The sequence below is a fragment of the Haliaeetus albicilla genome, chromosome 18 (genome assembly GCF_947461875.1).
Source record: "Haliaeetus albicilla chromosome 18, bHalAlb1.1, whole genome shotgun sequence".
NCBI lineage: Eukaryota > Metazoa > Chordata > Aves > Accipitriformes > Accipitridae > Haliaeetus > Haliaeetus albicilla.
In genome coordinates this window covers 29,319,916-29,338,577 of record NC_091500.1, presented here as the reverse complement: position 1 = coordinate 29,338,577, position 18,662 = coordinate 29,319,916, and the positions used below count along the sequence as shown (strand labels likewise).

General features: G+C 55.7%; 1 protein-coding gene across 11 annotated transcripts in view; it reads right to left on the bottom strand.

The window, feature by feature from the left end:
* Positions 1-18,662, bottom strand: part of HDAC7 (histone deacetylase 7) — a 93,314-nt gene that overhangs the window by 20,575 nt on the left and 54,077 nt on the right. The window contains exon 1 of one of the 11 annotated variants that reach the window (XM_069806262.1): positions 16,007-16,140. The exons of 3 other annotated variants lie outside the window; for them this stretch is intronic. Coding sequence is in view for 4 of the 8 variants with exons in the window: in XM_069806253.1 (XP_069662354.1) it covers positions 14,310-14,478 (169 nt within the window). In the remaining 4 variants the exon portion in view is untranslated. Of the gene's footprint in view, positions 1-1,117; positions 1,355-5,137; positions 5,413-7,602; positions 7,623-10,474; positions 10,503-14,309; positions 15,378-15,479; positions 15,511-16,006; positions 16,141-18,662 lie in introns of those variants that run through there. 7 more of the 11 variants (XM_069806254.1, XM_069806253.1, XM_069806256.1 and 4 more) reach the window with 7 other exon arrangements.

The following is an 18,662-nucleotide window of genomic DNA, read 5'->3' as shown; positions in this document are numbered from 1 at the left end:
AATTGTTTTCCAAAAGCAGTTTAAAAAAAAAAAACAAAAAAACCAAATGCAAATGTTATTTTATAGACAGAGGACCACACCCTGTGCTGTTCAAACCTCAGCCTCAATGGCATCAGGAAGCTTGTGCTGATGACTGCAGTACTGCAGGAGAAATCTCTGCAGGCTCCTGCCCCGTAATGCAGCATTTAAACAGCTCTGCCAGGGGGAAACCCAGCAAACTCCCGCCCCGGCCCGCGCCTCCCTGCAAGGCAAAGGAGCACAAGCGTGTACACCCAAGGAGGGCACGGGGACTATTAATAACCACAGGCGCACATCCGTGCAGACGACAGGGTGCATGGCCTGGCTGAAACGGGGCCAGCTCTGGCTTTCCTGCATGGCCCAGGCAGGGAAAATTCCCTCTGGTCAAGGACAAACGCTTCTCTGCACCAGCTCGATTCTCCACGACAGAAACGTCCCCGACCCCAGCCCATGTCGGAGAAGGACCTGATGTTCCCAGGAAACCCCATCACAGGGTTTACTCCATTCTCTCTCCCATCTTGCTGATAACTGCCTGGGGTTTAATTGGGTCTAATTGCTACACCCCGCCTACCCCACCGTAACCAGCATGATATGGAGGTTGAGGAATATTAACAGCCGCAGCCTGAAAGCCGCTGAGCTTCTCTGCCCTGTTATCACCAAGACCTTGGGGCTGGACATGGCGCTATGCCATGAGATGGGCAGAATGAGCCCCACAGCCCCCTTTGAGGGTCAGGCATGGCAAAAGCAGATGAGCACGTTTCAGCTGCATTTTTACGAGCGAATAAGAGCCCAAGTGAAGTTACCCTAAGCAAGAAGACCCCAAGTTTTCTCTCTACGTGCCTTTCAACACCTGCAAGAATCCAGTAGTCCCAAAACGGATGACATCGTCCACAGGGCTGACAATTCATCCCAGCACTACCAGAGAGGCTGCAGCGCTCGGTCCCACCTCCTTGCAGCACGGTGCCAGCACCAGCACCCTGGGAGGCCATACCTGCCTGCTGCTCCAGAAACCTCCCAGCTTCAGCAATCCCCAAAGGGCCTTGGATCTTGCTAAACATCAGCGATTTTGAAGGATGCAAGCGATAAGCCGGGCTCTCACCTCCTGCTTCTCAGCTCACATGTGTTCCCATCTCCCAGTGAGGAGGAGGATGACGGAGGGACGGGCGCTGGCCGAGCCCCTCGGGGATGCTCGGCGGGAGGAAGGCTGGAGGGAGGCAGCGGCACGGCATGCGTAGTACTACCCAACGTGTTGGGCTGCTGGCAGCCAGACAAGGACAGATTGTAATGAGCAAATCTCAGGATGGGAAACAGGGACTTCTGACAGCTCCCAGCCAAGCCAAATCCCCGCCACGTGACGCTGTCTATCTGCAGGAACCTGCTGAAGCTCGGCCATCCCTCGGTCCCCTCCAGCCAAATGTCAGTGTCCTGCTGTATACCACGAAGGGGCAGGAGCTGGGAAACGCGGCAGGGCTACCGGGGGACCGCAGCCATCGGGCTCAGCTTTGAGACACTGAAAAGAGCTGCTTACGTGAAAAATCATCGTTCAGAGGGGAAAGTGCGGGTATGAGGAGGAAGGGACCAGCCCACCAAGCCACAGCCTCTGTCCTCGGAGCTGATGGCATCTGGAGAAGAGTTGTCACAGCCTTTCTCCGCTTGTGATGCTAAAAATGCCCACGGGCAGCTCCCACCGGCCAAAGCTCAGCAGCAGCGGTCTTGATCTCATCTCCCCATCAGCATCCTCAGGCTCGGCAGGGCCCGATGCTGCCCCGACAGCACCTCCCTGGGGCAAAAAGGTCTTGGGGGCAAAGCAGGGGCTATTACAGGCACCTCCAGGGACAAAGAGGGAGATGCAGACAGTTGTACAGAGCAGAGGGGGAAGGCACTGGCGGGGTCTCTGGGAATCTCTCTACCTCATTTGGTTTAGTCTTTTTAAAAACAAACTCCAAAGCAGCGGAAGAGGAGAAGTGGGAGGGAACGCATGTGCTGGGGGAGAGGGAGGACGGGCAGGCCAGCGGCCAGCAGCCAGAAAAACAACTTCTCACCACTCGCCCAGAGCCAGGAAAAAGGCTGTCGAGCATCCCCACGGCCAAGAGGCACCGGAGCCAGGGAAGAGCCGCCGGCAGAGGCTGCGCAGACCCTCCTCCTGCCATGGCCCCCCAGCTCTGCACATCGATGGTGCAGGCAGCACCCCGCTACACCAGACCCCGCTCAGCTGGGGACATTTTAGCAAAATTTACAGGAGGAGGGAGAGAGGGAAGACGGGACCAAAACAAGGCACCGCGGGCGCACGGACTGGCCTGAAGTGCCCCAGGGCGACGCGGGCGTCCCAGCCCGTGCAAAGCCCCTGACGTTACAGCTTCGCACCCGGCCAGCGCGGGCTAAAGCCACAAAACTCAGGGAGGTTTTCCAGAGCTTAGAAACACGACGCTTTACGTGCCCAGCGCCAGGGTGGCGAGGGATGAGGACCGGCAGCACTGGGAGCACAGCCCAGCCCCTGGGCAGGAGCCTCGGCCGTTGTCCCCATGCTGGGACCCCTCCGGTGCGTGGCACCTGCGTGTGGCAGCTCCCTGGGGATGTCCCGCGTCCCTCCTGCTCCAGCCCAGGCTCCAGCAGCTCTGGACCCCTTTGCAAAGCCCTTCCTGCCCTGGGAGCTGTTTGTTTCAGCCGTGACCTCCCGCTGCAGCTTGAATTCATTTGGGGTTTCATGCCGGGACCTCCGCCAAGAGTTACAGTAAACAACTCCCCTCCTCGGCAGCCTCCGATGCTCACACATGATTCAGGGGGCAGGCAGCCAGGCGAGCAGCTCCTCCTCTTCCCCTGACCCGAAGAAGGCCAAAAGCACAGCCCCACGATGGCTCCTGGGGGGTCTGTCCCTTTCCCCAACGCGGCCTGGGTCCTGCTGGTTCCTAGCGGACCCTTCACAAGCCACCAGCACCATGACACATGGCCACGGAGGGGCTGGGACTGGGATGCACGGGCTGGGACTGGGATGCTCTGCTGGCCCTGTGCAGTCTCAGGGGGCCGAATCCATCATCTTCCTCACCCGCATGGCCAGGAACGGGGCCGAATGCCGGGGCAGGGAGAAGCGAGCTGGGAGCACCCACCCAGGGAAGAGGCAGAAGGTTTCTGGGACAGGCTCCTCTCCCGGCTGCATGTCCGGCTGCCAACATTTTTGCGAATTATTTTTAGTTTGCAAGAACATTCGCATGGGAAGGCCGGCGCTGGTGGCAGGCTCGTCTTCACACAAGTGCTGGGGCTGGCAGGGGCTCAGCAGCCACCATGTCACCAGCAGCAGCGCAGCGGGACCGGGGCAGCACTTGCTGGGCAAACGGCTTTGCAAATGGCCCTGCCGTTAAAACGCAGCAAGACTCAGCCTCTTCGCAAAGATGGGATGCCTTCTCCCTCTTCTCCCTGCTTCTGCTGAATAATCGTTAATCGCAAAGCTTATCTGCTCAGCTCAGACAACACAGCGGGTATTTGGGGTGCAAAGCAAGGCAGCATCAGCCTCTCTCCTGGGCGGGAGATGAAGGCGGCCATGGGGATGACTTGCTGCCTTGTCCCCGCTTGCACCACGCAGCCCGGCAGTAAAACACAAGCGCCGCGGACGTCCCGTCACCGTGGCACCACGCGGTTGTTTTTCTGGGTCACCTTGCGCAGCCAGGTCAGCGGGAGGAAAACACGCCGCTATGCCAGGGCGCCGGGAGGAAGCCGAGGCAAACCGCGCCGCGGTGCCGGCACGCGGAGGCGACTGCCCAGGGCTGCCGAGCCCATTGCACAAACCGCTCCGCACCTGGGCAGGTAGCAGCCGTGGCAGCTCCACCCTTCCTCCACGGAAAGGGGAGATTGCAACACAGCAAGAAGAGCTTCGGCACGGAGTCTCTCCCCGGCGCGTCCTGGGAAAGCCTTCGGCAGTACGAGCATGAATGCAAGCTCTGTGCTCGACAACCCGGCACGGGTTACCAGCATTTTCCAGGCTGCCGGCATGGCACAGCACAGGGAAAACAACCGAAGCGCTCCAAGAGCCCGTGCGCTTGCTGGCGAGGCGGGGAAAGACAGGGAGCAAGTGTGCAGACAGCGACGGGCTCTCCGCTTTGCAAACAGTCAAGAGCCTCTCAGACTCCTGCTAAGCTTTTGGCCAGGGTGAGATCTGGTGGCAGCGAGTTTCCCAGGCTGGCGGTGGTAATCCAGAGCTTGTGTTGCTCGCTCCCCGAAGGGGAAATCACTGGTCATGATGCTGCTCTCAGACAGACAGCCACCCCCCCAACCCCCCCAAAAAAAACCAACACAGAAATCTTTGCTTTGGCATTTCCTGATTTTTTTAAAGAGGCAATATCAGCCGTCAGCAAAGAGCTGCGCTTATATAAGAGGGAAATAAAGCAAGAAGCAAACAAACCAGGGCAGGGAGATTATTAAGGAGCAAACCACTTGCATCTGAGCGACGCCTTGCCGTGAATCCCTGCCTTCAGCCCTGCCTGCCATGAAGGCAGGCTGCCGGGTTTTGCGGCGCGGTGCAGCCGTGCCGTGTGCCAGCGCTGCCCGCGAGGCGATCGCACACAGCGAAGAGCTTTGTCTGAGGCTGAGCAGCAGTTAAAGGCAGGTTTTTTTAAAAAACCGTTTCCCATCTTATGTTGATTAGCTGTGAAAGGTTCAGAGTTCAGCCGGGTTGAAGAATGCGTGTGATTAAAAACATTCCTCTTTAATAAAAGGAAAAGGTCTTCTCCAGAGCCACGCACAAGTAACAAAAATTAGCTGGAGGGAATTTGTTCAAATTAAAAACACTTAAATAAGAAACCACACGAAAAGGACTATGTTGAAATAACATTAAGATCACAAAGCAAGAACTCGAGAAATAGGAAATCCCAGAGTCGGGGTACCTCGCATAACCTCGCCCTGGCCCCTGGGGTGTATGCACCAAGATGCTGGTTTTAATTACGGGACCAAACCCTATGCTCCCCTCAAAGAAAAGCAAAAAATGGCAAAACCAGCATCACCCCGGCATCTCTGCCCAGCTACACTAGAAGCGAGGACACAGGCACTGCCATCGGGTCTCGCAGCTCTCGGTGGGGGGAATAGCGGGAACCCCAAGCCGGTGCTCCACGCACCCCTCTGCTCCCCCTACCTCCATCCGCTCGTGCGTCTCCAGGGGGTCTCCTCGCAGGACCCCGCGAAATCTGAGCGTTTGGGGCATTTTTCTCCTTCCTCGACTTGCTGGGCGGCTGCCGGGGGAGTGCCGGGGAGCTGCCGCACAGCTCCAGGGAAAGCAGCTCCGGGGAAAGCCCTGCGCCGCCGCAGCTGTCCCTGAGCGGAGAGGCCGTACGCAACGTCCCGCATGAGCCATAAGAGAACAGATGATGCTCAGGGTAGATGTAATGTTTGGAGCGGTCGGTTGCCAAATTCTGATAACTCTTTATGGAGCATGTTAACTGGGAGTTTCAAGGGCTTTATGAATTGGCCAGATGTGGGTGGATCCCTCTCCTCCCTACCAGACATCAAATTCCTGCTCCAAAACAAGAGGGGGCTGATGCTTCTCTATGAAAAGCCCCTGAGAGCTTTTCCACAAGGGTAGAACCCTATTTTTCTATGCTGATTCTTGCAAACTTTCTGCTGCAGAAAGTTTCCAGAAAAAAAAAAAATTGAGACAGACAATGATCAAAGTTTGGCAAAGTCACATGTGCATTTACAAAACCCTTTCCACAACCAAAGTCATGAACCAGGATTAAAAGCAATGCACCTGAAACCACCCAGACTATGCACATACACCTGTGAGCGAAGCACATTATTTAGGTATGTCAAGCACATAAATCAGAAAATACTCTGTTCGAGCCTGTAAATGAGATCCACATCAGGCCTCGGGAAGCGGATCAGGGTGAGATACTTCCCCTGATTACTCTCGCTGGTTATTTGCGGCTCGTGACCTTTGAGTCAGACATTTAATAGCCCTCCCTGGAATTTTCTCCCCGCAAATGTGCGTAGTTACATTTTGAAACTCATGACTCCAGGACCCAAAAATCTCACGGTGCATTGAGGCCAGCCTGCGCTACAGGGACACGGAGCGAAAAGCTTTGTACCTGGATCTGCTGCTACTAATACTCTCTGTGTTTCAGCCCACACCCCAATATCGGTGTTCCCATCCAGGCTTATCAAAGACACGGGACCATGCTATACGTTCCCACAACATCCATACAGAGCAGAAGGCAGGACTCCACTGCCAAAGGAAGAGGTCTAGTGAATGCTTCAGGGCTAAACAAAACATTCATGGAAGTGGTCCAGCTGCATTTGCAGTGGAAATACAGATGCCTGTGCTCTCCCTGAACAGCGAGCCCCCTCCTCGCTGGCCCAGGGCTGCCCCACAGATGCGGTCAGTGGGGCGAGCCAATCCACACAGGTGTGTTTAGGTGCCTGTTTCAAGGCAGGTTTTTAGCATGCTTTCAAATCTGCATGTTCAGATTGGCCTTGAAAGCATTCTGGCTGCAGGGCGAAGCTGGTCAAGAGGATCCCAAGGTAACGCTGCATCACGCTAACTTACGCCAAAGCCCCGAACCTTAATACCAGACCCAAACTTCACCACAGGCGGTACTTAAACCGCCAAACAACTTCCTTCATGCTCACATGCAGCTCTTAGAGGAGCTGGAGCAACTTGCAAATGTCCCAGGGGCTGAGCTCCCTGGATGCTGCCCATCTCCCAGGGATGAGTTTTTAAAGCCTTCAGAGCACCCAGCCATGAACGTGCAGAGGCAAAACCTGCACAGCAAAACCTGGCAGTAGGTTTCAAGTCTAAATTTGAGATCATTTGGTCACAGGGACACACAGGTGTGAAGCCACAGAAAGAGCTGGGCACAGGCAGGATTGAATCACGCCACACGCAGGGAACACAGGGACTGCAGTTTCACAAATAGCGGCTTATGAACCCAGTGTAAGGCATCCCCGTCCCTGCCAGCTGTTCCTCGGTCGTGCCCTGATATGTGGCACCATCAGCCATGCCTACACGGGCAGGTATATGCGTGCTTGTGCGCGTCTAAAGCAAGTAAGTAAATAAATAGTGTTTTTACCAGTTTCTTTGCAGAAGGATCAGGTCCCCGCGCCACACGGTTTGAGCGTGGGCAGCATGAGGTGCCAGGTGGGACTGAAGAGCTCATCTCCTGCAACCGCAGCCGGGACTTGGGACCGGAGGGACAGCAAGTGGGCTCCATCCCCGCCACAGCTCTGGCACAGCTGGAAACCTCTGGCAATCATTTCCTGCCAGTAGTTGCATCCTCCCACCCCCACCGGTCATAAACCCCATCCCAAATAGCAGCACAAGGCCCGTGGGGGAGGATGCTGTGCGGAGGAGTGCAAGGTATCCCCAGGAAACCTCGCAACAACCGCCATTTCCTCCGAAACAGAGGTAAATTCATGACCAAAGGGCTCTGTTGAAGGAAAGCCAAGGTTGCCTGGCGGTGCCTCGTGCTCCCCAGAACAGCGTAGGCAGCTACCGCTCATGGAAACTGCCGAGATTCAGGAAAAGTCCTCCCCTCCCAGAAGGGAAACATTCCCACATAGCGTAGCCCACCCCGTTGGGATTCCTGCCCCTCCGACCACCCTCACCTGGTCGCACAGCCCAGACAGGGTCTGCCAGCTACTCCCTGCCCGAGAGCCACCAGCGGCAGGTCGGCATAGCCCCACATATCATGCTATCCCGAGTCATGCGACGGAGAGGCAGTGCCGTTCCTCCTGGTCCTCCCTCGAAGCCTTTCTCTGCAGTGGGCTGACGCTGAGCTCCACCGCTCCTCCTGCCCCGCCAGCCCTGCAAACGAATCCCGTGGAGGGCTGCTACGGATCTTCACCGCCCATGTCCTCTCCTGGCGGACGCAGCTACAGGAGCAGCCGGAGAAGGGGCGAGGGTTTGCGGTGCGCTCCTGAAACCTTAAATACTGCCAAGGCCCTCTGGCAAAGACGAATGCGGATGATAGGCAGCATCTCCGGGCAAGCAAGTATCCCCGCTCTGCCTGAACTGGAACAGCCCAGTGTCTTCTAACAGCCCCATCTTCTCCCTCAACCAGGCTTCTGGCAAGAGGCACCAGTCCGGTCTAGAGCCTCAGCATCATCACCCTGCCTACAGCCAACACAGATCTTCTTCGGAGAGAGGCTTTGGCACCGGTCCTGGCCAGGTAAGCTCCTCCAGGTCTCTGTTCTCCAAGCAGGTAGATACCAACAGAGGCAGAGCCGTGTGGCAGCCCCACAGCCGCAGCCAAGCGCTCCCGGGAAGTGAGTGAGCACCCTCTCGGCGCAGGACGCCTCGTCTTCCCGCACCGGGTTTGATTACATCAGCACGAGAGGATGCAGCCTCCGTGCCAAGGGAAGCAGAGGAGAGATCAAACGATTATACGAACCTCTCCTCAATTACCAGCCGTTTGCATAAGTAGAGGAGAGCGTTCCCAACCGGTTTGGACAGCACACCGATGGGCTTGTCAGCACCTCTGCCCCGCACCACGCTGCTGCCCGCAGCCCGTCCGGGGGCCGTTGCAGAGGGGTCCTCGCTGCTGTCACCCCCTGCACGCACGAAGCCGCTGTTTCGAGCATCCCACCGCGGCATGGAGTGCCTCACAGGGACGGCACAATGCCTTCATCCACTTGGCTCAAACCTACAACCTGCTTCGCCTCACACCGCCCGCGAAGGGTCACCGCTGCACGGGGGCTGCTGTCACCAGCGCTACAGCTCAGCCTACGTATTTATTTTTTTTAATTGCTGCATGCAACACAGCAAGAGCCCAGCTTGACTCATAAGCCCCTGGGGAAGAGCTCAGGGCTCCAAAGCGGTGTCTTGCTTGATCTGGAAGTGCTGAGACAAAAAGCCCGGACTCCCACAATACCCACTCTCAGTGAATGACTACTCAAGGGGACCTGCCCATTAATTGGAGCCTCTCTGCATGCTGCAGAGAAGGAAATCCCTTTGGCAAACGCTGGCCAAGGTCCAAGGCTGGGCTGGAAGGCAGATTCGGTCATGAAAAGAAAATTAAAAAAAAAAAAAAAACAAACCACCAAACAAAACACTCAGGCCCAATACAACACAGAAAGCAGGAGAACAAGGAGCTGGGAGAAACACCGGCAACCCCAGCTCTATGGGAATAAGATGCATCCCACAGAAAGAGGCACGAATGAAATCCCCCACGCAGATCTACGGACTGCTCAACAGCCATCAGCAAGGGCACGACTGGCGTTGACCCCAAACCTTGCTCCAGCGCTGACCATCAGGTGTTTGAGCAAGGAAACTTTCCAAGCTGGGCAGACCCAGCTTTGCACCGTGAGACCAGGGGACAGCACATGGTGGACCCCAACCACTGCCCACCCCATCTCAGCGTCCCCTCCAGCCAGCACTGGAGATCACCAGCACGCAGAGCGGAGAGTCGGGTTTTAGGGTGAGAGCTATTTATGTCAGAGGAAGGAAGCCGCAACATTTTCAGTTTCCTGCACAAATACGCTTCTGGTATCCTTCACTGTGGGCTGTCTGGCACTGCCTCTCATACCTGGGTGCTCACAGAGAAGCTAGGAAAGCACAGCCTTTGGCTCAAAGTTGGCATCTGTGCAGCTGGGCAAGGTGCAGGTGTCAAATCCTTAATGCAGAGGAGCCTGAAATGTGCCTGGATCCAACAAGGCCTTCTCCCACACCATGGGGACACCAGTGACAGCGGCCCTGGGGGGTAAATCTGGGTTACCGTTGGTGCGTGCAAGCGGCTGGGGGAGACGATGGGAAGAGATCCACGACGCTGAAGGTGGGTAATGCCACCCGGGCTGGAAAAGCTACAAGAAACGGCATGCCAAGTCATCAGGCAGGATTTCTGGGTCTCCGCGAGATCTGGGGGTGAAGAAATGCAAGGAGGAGCCGGTGTCCTACACAAAACTGGAGCCTGCCCGGGGAAAACCAGGAGCAAACAGCAGTCGGCAGGGAGAAACCTCGGAGGAGGACGCGGGCCAGCTCCCAGCTGACGGCTGCAGAACGCGGGTGCCCCGAGGCAGCCAAAGCGGGACGGAGGGTGCGGTGGGGTGTGTGCGCTCCGCACTCATGTAGCAACACTGCCCAGGGTGTTTAACCCAGAAAGCAGGGTTAATCCTGCCGCTGAGCTGCTCAAGCACAGGGGAAAAAAGGAAAATAAATAAACAAACCAACCCCCGGTGAGCCCAGAGCAGCAGCGTTAACCTCAGACACCGAGGAATCGGCGCACGTGTTGGGATTTGAACCCTCGGCACCTCTCAAGATCAGACCTGGTGTCAACTCAGCAAAATCACACACCCATCCAGGACCCTAAAACTCACCCGACAATCAAACAAACGACAGCTCCTGGCTGGGTGCATGCTGCAGAGCTGAACTGGGCCCAGCTCCAGAAGAAAGGATGCTCACGGCGCGTCTAATACAAACCCATCTGTATAAGGCCCTCTGTAACATCTGCAAGGGACATTCCCACCCGTTTGGCACACTCACCTATAGACGTCATCACGTCCCTCTGAGTCCTCGGGGGTCAACGCGCCCGTAAAGCTCAGCCCTGCAACGCGGGCTGGGCTGATGGCATCAGGCGAGCGGCACAACGACCGCAGCGAAGGGCGGCGGGAGCTCTCAGATCTCTTCTCCCAGCGGTTGCAAAGCCAGGCGCGGCCGCACACCACACCCTTGCAGTTCTCACGGGCAAGTAGGAACCTTGGCAAAGCCCTCGGCTTGCTGGCAGCCAGCCCCATCAGACTCATTAAATGCAATTAAGCCAGAGTGGGTATTCTTCCCCCCCCTCCCCAGCTTTGGGGGATATTGCTTTTAGACAAAACAAACAGGGAGGCTTTGCGTGGGCTCGGGCAGGTGGCTGGCACCCAGGCTCCATGCAGCAGCAGGTGGAAATGCCGAGGTCTTTGTCAGGGAAGCAAAAGCCACGGCAGAGCAGAGAGGTTGGTCCACGATGCCAGCCCTCCTCCTGCTCCCATGCATGCCCACTCCCAACTCCCTTCGCCGTGGCAGCTGCCGGAGACGAACACAAGACCCTCCCTCCTTTGCAAACGGGAACACGCAATAAGATAGACCATAACAAAGCTTACAGCCCAGCTTGCTCGTATTTTAAAAAAATGGGGGAAAAAAACTTCTGCCCCAACCTGAAGTGGTATTTTGTTGCATCAGCTCCTCTGACATAATTTCTAAGTTGGTTTAGAAAAGAATTGCTATTCTGCTGTGTTCTCCATGCTCACAGCCTCCCTACAACCACAAAACAACAGAGGAGGAAGGAGACAACTGAACTGCGCATCCCCTCCTCCTTCCACGCAACCTCTCCTCCCTCGCGTACCCCACTGCAGGGCGGCCAGTGCCAACACACGCAACGGGACACGCGTGGCCAAAGTATCAGGAAGGCTTAAATCGCCAAGGACACGCAGGCAAGGTCATTACCCCGACCCCCCGGGGACGAATGGTACTTTCACAAGCGTGCAGATCATTCGCATTTTTCACTAACGCAAAGAGCTGGCTCCGATGGCTGCCAAGTAATTGCTCCATCGCCCTGGCACTGCCGGACACCTCCTGTCAGCAGCGAAATCCGGGAGCTCCCGATATTCCTGGCAGGTTATGAAGGCTGGCCCCAACCCTGGGGTTTGTCAGAAATGTTCGGCAGCTCCAAAGCAGGGTATGGAGGGTGTCCCTGAGAACGGCATGTGACGGGTACCACGCACAGCAGATGCTGTTCGAGGAGGACAAAACAGCCGCACTGCATCCCAATCCGCTTTGGGACAAGCGAAGAAAGCAAGCCAAAAGGGATCCTTAAAGCTTTCTGCTCCCCTATGGAAAAATCAGCAGTGTTGCTAAGTCCTGGGGCTGTCCCAGGGCAGACTCAACGCCAGCACACGTGAGATTTGAATTTGGACTCTTCTGGCTATCCCAGGGTGATCCCAGCTGAGCTGGGATCCAGTTCAGCAAGAGATGGGCTTTTCCCAGTTTGGCTGCTACAAGCAAGCGACAATCACCCCAGTAAAACTGGTAAAACTCTCCCATACAGTCAAACCCTCACAGATGTGTCACAGGCAATTTCTCCACCTCTAAATGACAGGAGAGGTGTGGCTTGCACTCTGACCAAGATCTTTGCTTCAAATGTTTGGGGTTTACTTGTGCTAAAGGGATTTAGCCAGAGCAAATTAAGATCATTTCCCATCTTAATTAATTCTGCTTTCACTTCCTGGCACGTGGGAACCCGGCCTTCTCCAGCGCAGCAGGGAGCCTCGACTTTGTACGGCCACAGCAGTCAGAGCTGTGCAAAAACGCAGGAAGGACTTCGCAGCGTTTCTTTGTAATCATCAGAGCCCTGTCCACGAGATGAAGAACTAAAAACACCCCCAGAAAAGCCAGAACCCCCTTTCATGGCCATATTTCTCCATCACAAAGCAAGAGGTGACCTTCTCCATTCCCTTTCCCCACTGCACGCTTCTTCCAATGCTTTCAGAGGCATCTGAAACCATCTCTGCCGAGGGGCCAGGGATTATCCTTCCATCCCCTGCAGCCCCACCATGACATCTGCACACATACACCCCCCCCAACATGGTGCTCAGGGTGTTTATAACATTAGGATCCCACTTTACCTTCCCAAAATACCTTACGTCGAGTGCCAGCAACCTCATGACAGCCTCACCCTACCACTGGGAATAAGGGATGTGGAGGCAGCAGCATCTCCCCTGGCATTGCTGAGCACCATGAGTCTGGCCACGTCTGCGTGTGCACTAAAAGCCACGTTGCAGAAGCATCTCCTCCGATGGATCTCCGAGCCCCTGCCTTGTACAGGAGGATGCGCCTGAGCCCACTGGCTGCCAGCGGGGACACGGGACACGATGCATCTCCGCTGCCAAGACCACGAAGAGGAGGGGAGACCTCAGGGACATCTCAGGCCAAGATGCATCACCCCCTTGACCTGGGCGGAGCGGGACGGTGCTTCGAATAGCAGAAATTGTGCCTATTGCACAACCGCCAGCGAGAAAAATCTTCTCCCCTCCCCTCCCCGCCCACCCCACATCCCTTTGAGGCAAAAAGGAAGAAGGCTGGTAACATCCTTCCTCTCCTCCGGACAATGCGATGGAAATAGCAAGGGAGGAGCGGGAGCGGAGGCAGCCCGGGCTCCACGAGGATGCGGTGCCTGGCCAGCAGCAAGGAGCTGCGCGCGGCTCCCGGCTTCCTGCCATTGTCCCAGCCAGGGGCCGAGCCCCGCGCAGCTGCACGCCCGGGATGGCAAAACCAAAATTGCCTCTTTGCTCCCAAAGGACCAGCCCCGAAATGCAAACCTGCTGCCCCGTCCAGGAGGGACGGCCGCAGGCAGAGATTCGACCTTCACTGGGACCCCCAGGGCAGAACGGGCGGGTCTTGGATTTAATCCGAAATCCACTGGCAGCCACCAGGTGCCGTGGAAAAACGGCGATTGCTGTGCGCAGTCCCTCAGAGGGGCTGGAAACCAGAGTCTTCGCAATAGGCACAAACAGCGCGATAAAATCCACTCCTGAGACTGGTGGGATTTTCCACTTCAGGGAAAAAAAATTTAAAAAACCAAGACAGCAGAAGACACTTTCTCTGGACCCAGCCCGGAGGGCAAAACAAAGCCCCCAGGGAGCAAGTTCCACCCTAAATTCCTATTTTCTCCTCCAAATGGGAGGTGCACATGTTCAGGCTCCTCCAGCACGCACGTCAGCAGCCTGAAAACCCTGTAAGGACCAACGCAAGCCCATCCTGCCGTAGGACGGCTGCTGACGGCAGCTTGAGCAGATGAGGGTGGCAGAAGGACCTGGCTGGGGCAGAACCGCTCAAAGTTATGAATCAGTCCCCAAACTTGGGATTCCAACTCAAGTCAGTGCCAGTTTTGTTATTCACTTCCCGTTTTGGAGGGTTTTGCAGGTTATCGCTTGCAGCCCTTTTTCATCATCGAGGTGGTGACAGAAACTTTTTCTTAAAAAAAAAACCTACAAAAAACCCCACACAAACAGAAACCCATATATATATATATATATATAAAAAAATAAAAGGCTTGAGATGCTCTTAGGACCTGAGCTAGGAGTTCAAGACTGGCACCACCCAAACAAGCATCACAGAGTGAGCAACACAGCCAGACCCACAAACCCTTCAGCACTTCCCACCACCTCCGCAGCCTCGAAGGGCCACAGCAGGGAGAGAAACGGGAGGAAGAGAAGGATGGACGATGCCGCATGTCCCTGCTCCTCCCCACCACCGGCCAGCCCTGTGACCCCAGAGCCCGGGCTCCGCTGTGCCCACCAGAGCAGGGAAACGAGCCCCATGCAGTCTGGCCTCTATTTACCTGCCGAAAAGTGGGGCCAGGCACTCTCAAAGCCCAGGCTGCTCGCTGAGCTGCTGGCGTTGCTCCCGAAGCCTAGCCGTGCAGGCAGTACTATGAGCAGAGCTACTCTGCTCCCGGAAGATTCCCAAGTGCATTTTTGCCCCGCTGATGTGTTAAAAATAGAAAGCATCAGTATTATTGTCCTGCAAGCAAATATAGAAAAATCAAATCCTCGCTGCTAAAAATCTATGCAACAGAGACTTGTTCTAATAGAGACTCGTAGGAAAACTGTATTTCTGGAGCAAGTCAACTTGGGAAGTTAGCACAACATCCTTAAGAGTATTTGTTAAATTGGCGCACTGTGGCATTAAACACCAGTGGTAAACTTGCCTTCCCCCTCCTCTCCTCGCTTCCCTGGGCTTTTTTTCAGGCTTTTACGCATCTGCCGCAGGCCGCCTGCCTGCGCTGGCCTCCGAGAAGGGTGCACAGGCTTGCACGACACTCCCACCGAAGAACGTACTGCCCCGGTGCTGCCCTCGCAGATGGGAAAGCAAGCGTGATCCAATTTGGGAGTGGTCTTGTCACCGTCCTCGCTTAACACTTTCCAGCTCTAAATGAAGCGTCGCTGCAGCAAAGCAGGTAACGCCATCCCTACAGCACAGGGAGAGGGATTCCGCAGAGCAGGGAGCTGGAGGCAGCCGGACTCTCCATCCCAGCGCCAGTTCCCAAGAGGTAAAAGCAGTTTGCACACTCCTTTTGCAAAAACAGTTTGCATCCTTCCCCCTAAAGGGAAAAGCCACCGGTGACCACGGTGGCAGGAGACCTGCTGAGCTTTCCTGTCCCCCCCTTCCCTGCTCCCATCCGTCATCCCTGCTGACTCCAGAGGGAGGGGGGCCTCAGCCTGAACCTCATTCTTGGAAAGGGAAGATTTCTACGCAAGCTCGGCCTTTCCATGAGTGTTTGTGTTAACACACTGGACCGCTCCCACCCAGCTGGGACCGGGCTCTAGATCCAATTTCATTTCTCAGAAAATCACACGGGAGATCAGAGAGGAATGTGTCGGGTCACTTCCAACTCCAGGCAGGAACCCTGGCTTCTGCAAAAGCAGCCCTAGGAGAGAAAAAACCATCAGCAAGGGGATGTCTGTCCTTCCAGCAGCTCCCCAGAGAGGTGCCTAACATGGAGACTCACCACCAGGACCCACCATCCAACACCAAGTCGGCTCTGCAGGCCACCGCGCTCCAGACTCAGCAGGCAGGATCCGCAGCCAGCAGCGCTCGCCCCTCACCCCGCAGGCACCCAGACACTGACCCACACGCAGCACCGCAGGCATTGCTTAAGAGATCGCCCAATTCCCAAACAAAATAGCCACCAGCTTCCAGCCTTCGCCTGCCTCACCAGGGGCAGAAGCACCCCACGGGAGGGCTTGGGAGGAGGCTGGGGTTGAGAGGTCACACCATCATCCCCAATGGACGGCAAACATCTCCCACTCATCACCACTAAGGCAGCGAGGATGTAAATACACTCCTGCAGACACAGCGAATAGACCAAGCATAACTCACTTCACCCCCCTCCCCTTCTCCCCAAAACAAAACACACACCCAGAAACAGAAGGAAACCAGTCAGGAAAAACCCAACAGTAATTCAACAACTATTTCAAGCGTTTTCATTCCCAGGAGGAGGCTGCTCTGCCCTCTGCCACATCCCCCCCGCCATACCGGAGCTGCCTGGTGCCCCTTCGTGATCCTGTGCCAGGTGCTGGTGGGCCAGCCTGCCGGGGCCGTTCTCTCTTCATTTAATACTGTGTGCATCTCAGCTGGCATTTCAGTGCGAAGGCAATGCCAGATTTCTCTCTGCTGAGCCAATGCACTTGGAAATGCATGACGACTTCAGCAGATTAATTGGAAACACAGCCTGGGTGTTGCAATCCCAGGAATGACTCCAATTTCAGGAACAAATGTTTTCATCTCTAACTGGGAGCAGTCACCCAAGTGGAAGGGCGCATTTTTGTTGCTGTAGCTCACCCCTCCCCTGGTGCGCGGGCGGTGGGAAGAGCGCTGCATCTCACCCCGACGGGGCCGCTGCGCCGGCGCTTGCGTCACCGGGGAGCTGCTGCTGCAGGGATTCCTTACACTCCCAGCCGGCACCGGAGAGGGACAGCCCAAGGTTTTCCTATGTCGATCTCCTTTTGCAGCATTGCATCTTTCCTGTTGGGGTCTGCAGCCTTCTCTGCCAACAGCAAGAGGCGGGAGAACAGGAGGGGATGTGAGGGTCCCCTGCTGCAAGTCGTCAGCTCCCCAGGGATGGCCACGGGGCCAGTGGAGCCAGCACCGCGGATCTAGAGATCAGCGGCTAGCTCTTCCATAAGGTCCCGCTGCAACTCGGCACACATCATGAGGGCCATGTTTCCAACCCTTGCACAGATTGCTTCCCAAAAGGCCACTGCCCCTACCCGATGTCCTTTTACTGCGCGGCTCCTGCATCTTCCATACTCACACACGGAAACTCTCACCCCGAAGAGTCCCAAGCTTCGCTTCTGCTGAAGGACATGGGCTTTGAGAGCTCAAGGATTCGATTTCTGTGCCCACAATCCCTGGAGGTGACTCTTCTGCTCTACGTCCAACAGCCTGGATCACCACACCGCACACACCACAGCAGCACTGGAGAAGACGCTGGCGGCCAGCTCAAGTCAGCTCCCCAAAGTCAAGCCCAGGAGAAAGGACCGATTCCCACAGCGAAGGTCCTAGACTGAACTTGCCAGAGGCTGAAGATAAATCCCCATAAGACCATTCACTCCATCTAGTGGCAAGCCATTCCCATGCTTCCATTTCCCCCTACACTCTACAGCAACAACGCTCCCCTTTCCAGGAGTTTCAACATCAGTTTGCCATTTCTTTGCTCAGCCGCGTTTGCTGCCAACCTCCCATGCTCTCTTAGGTGGTCCCTCTGCAGCCATCGCAACTCTTGATGTTCTCCCTTTGCTGCCAAAACCAAAAAGCTCTTCAACGGCTCAGCAGCTGTGCAGCGGCTTCCCTGCTCCCAAACCTTAAGGTGATAAGGGAAGGAGAAAAGCTGGTCTATCCACCCTCAGAGCCCTGGCAGGGAAGCCTGCTCTGATATCCTGCTGCCAGGGCTCCTGCAACCCAAGAAAAACTGTGTGGGCTGTGAAAGGCCATGTGGCTGCTGCTGGAGAAAAAAAACCCAGCAAGCTGGGAACCCAGGGACAGGCTGAGGGAGCAGCCAGCTCGCTCGGCTCTGGCGAGCCTGCACATGTGGGTCAGCGAGCACCCAAAAGGGAAGGAGGGACTGGCTCTGGAGGTGCTGCGGCTGCTTTTACCGACCCCCGTTTCTTCTGCAGACGGACACGGAGCAATGCCTGGGTAAATTCCTGATTTGGCAGAGGTGCAGCAGGAGACTCCCCTCCAGCGAGCGGCAGGGATCTGGAGCTAACAGCGAGCAAGCACAGCCCCTGCCTTGCACAGCCTAGATGGAGGCCGTGATTTCAGCTAGATAAAAAGTATTTTTAATCTTCGAAGATAAATCAACTCCTGCAGGCCTGATTTATGCCAGCTTCACCTCCTCTCCCAGCTGTTTGGCCTCCCCCTTCAGCAAAGCCCTGCCAGAGCTGAAGCCTGACCCAGGAGCGGGTGCATCCCGCAGCACAGACAGCCCCGAGCTGCACAAACCCTTCCCGCAACCCCCCTGCCCCGCTCCAGGCTGAAATCCACCGACCCCAGCCCCAAATCCAATTCCCTTCTTAGTCTTTGTCTCATAGAGCTCTTTTGTTCTGCCTGAAAGCCACAACTTCTAACCAGACCTTTGTGTTGTGATTTCTATTCCCTGCCATAAAGTTCCTAACTCCTTTCTTATTCAGTGAAATAAGAATTTCTAGACATGGAGGAGCTGCAAACACCACATCTCACTAAGACACCACCATCCCCTGCTCGTGACTGTACACACCGTGCGGTGCTGGTCGCTGCTCTCACCCAAATCTCCCGCTTCCCACATCAGCCACCTTCCAGCCACGGCAATTTAAGCACACTCTTCACTCTTGAAGACGGTGTGTCAAATGGCTTCCTAAAACACAAGTCTGCTGGCAACTATTCACCTGTGACCAAACCCTGGCCTCAAAGTCACATAAGTCATAGCCTTTCTGCCATTAATTTAGATATTCTGACAAAATAAAACCACTAGATTTTGTAATGAGATGCCACTTAGGGAGCTTTGCTCATCCCAGAGCCTGCTGCGAGATGTTCATTTGGGGTACCCTTATCTCTCTGACTGGGAGATCTGTATGCTAATGCTAAGTACATCAGAAAAGCAACCAGCAGCATCTAATCGGTAACCCCTCTTCTGAACTGGGCTGTTGGTATC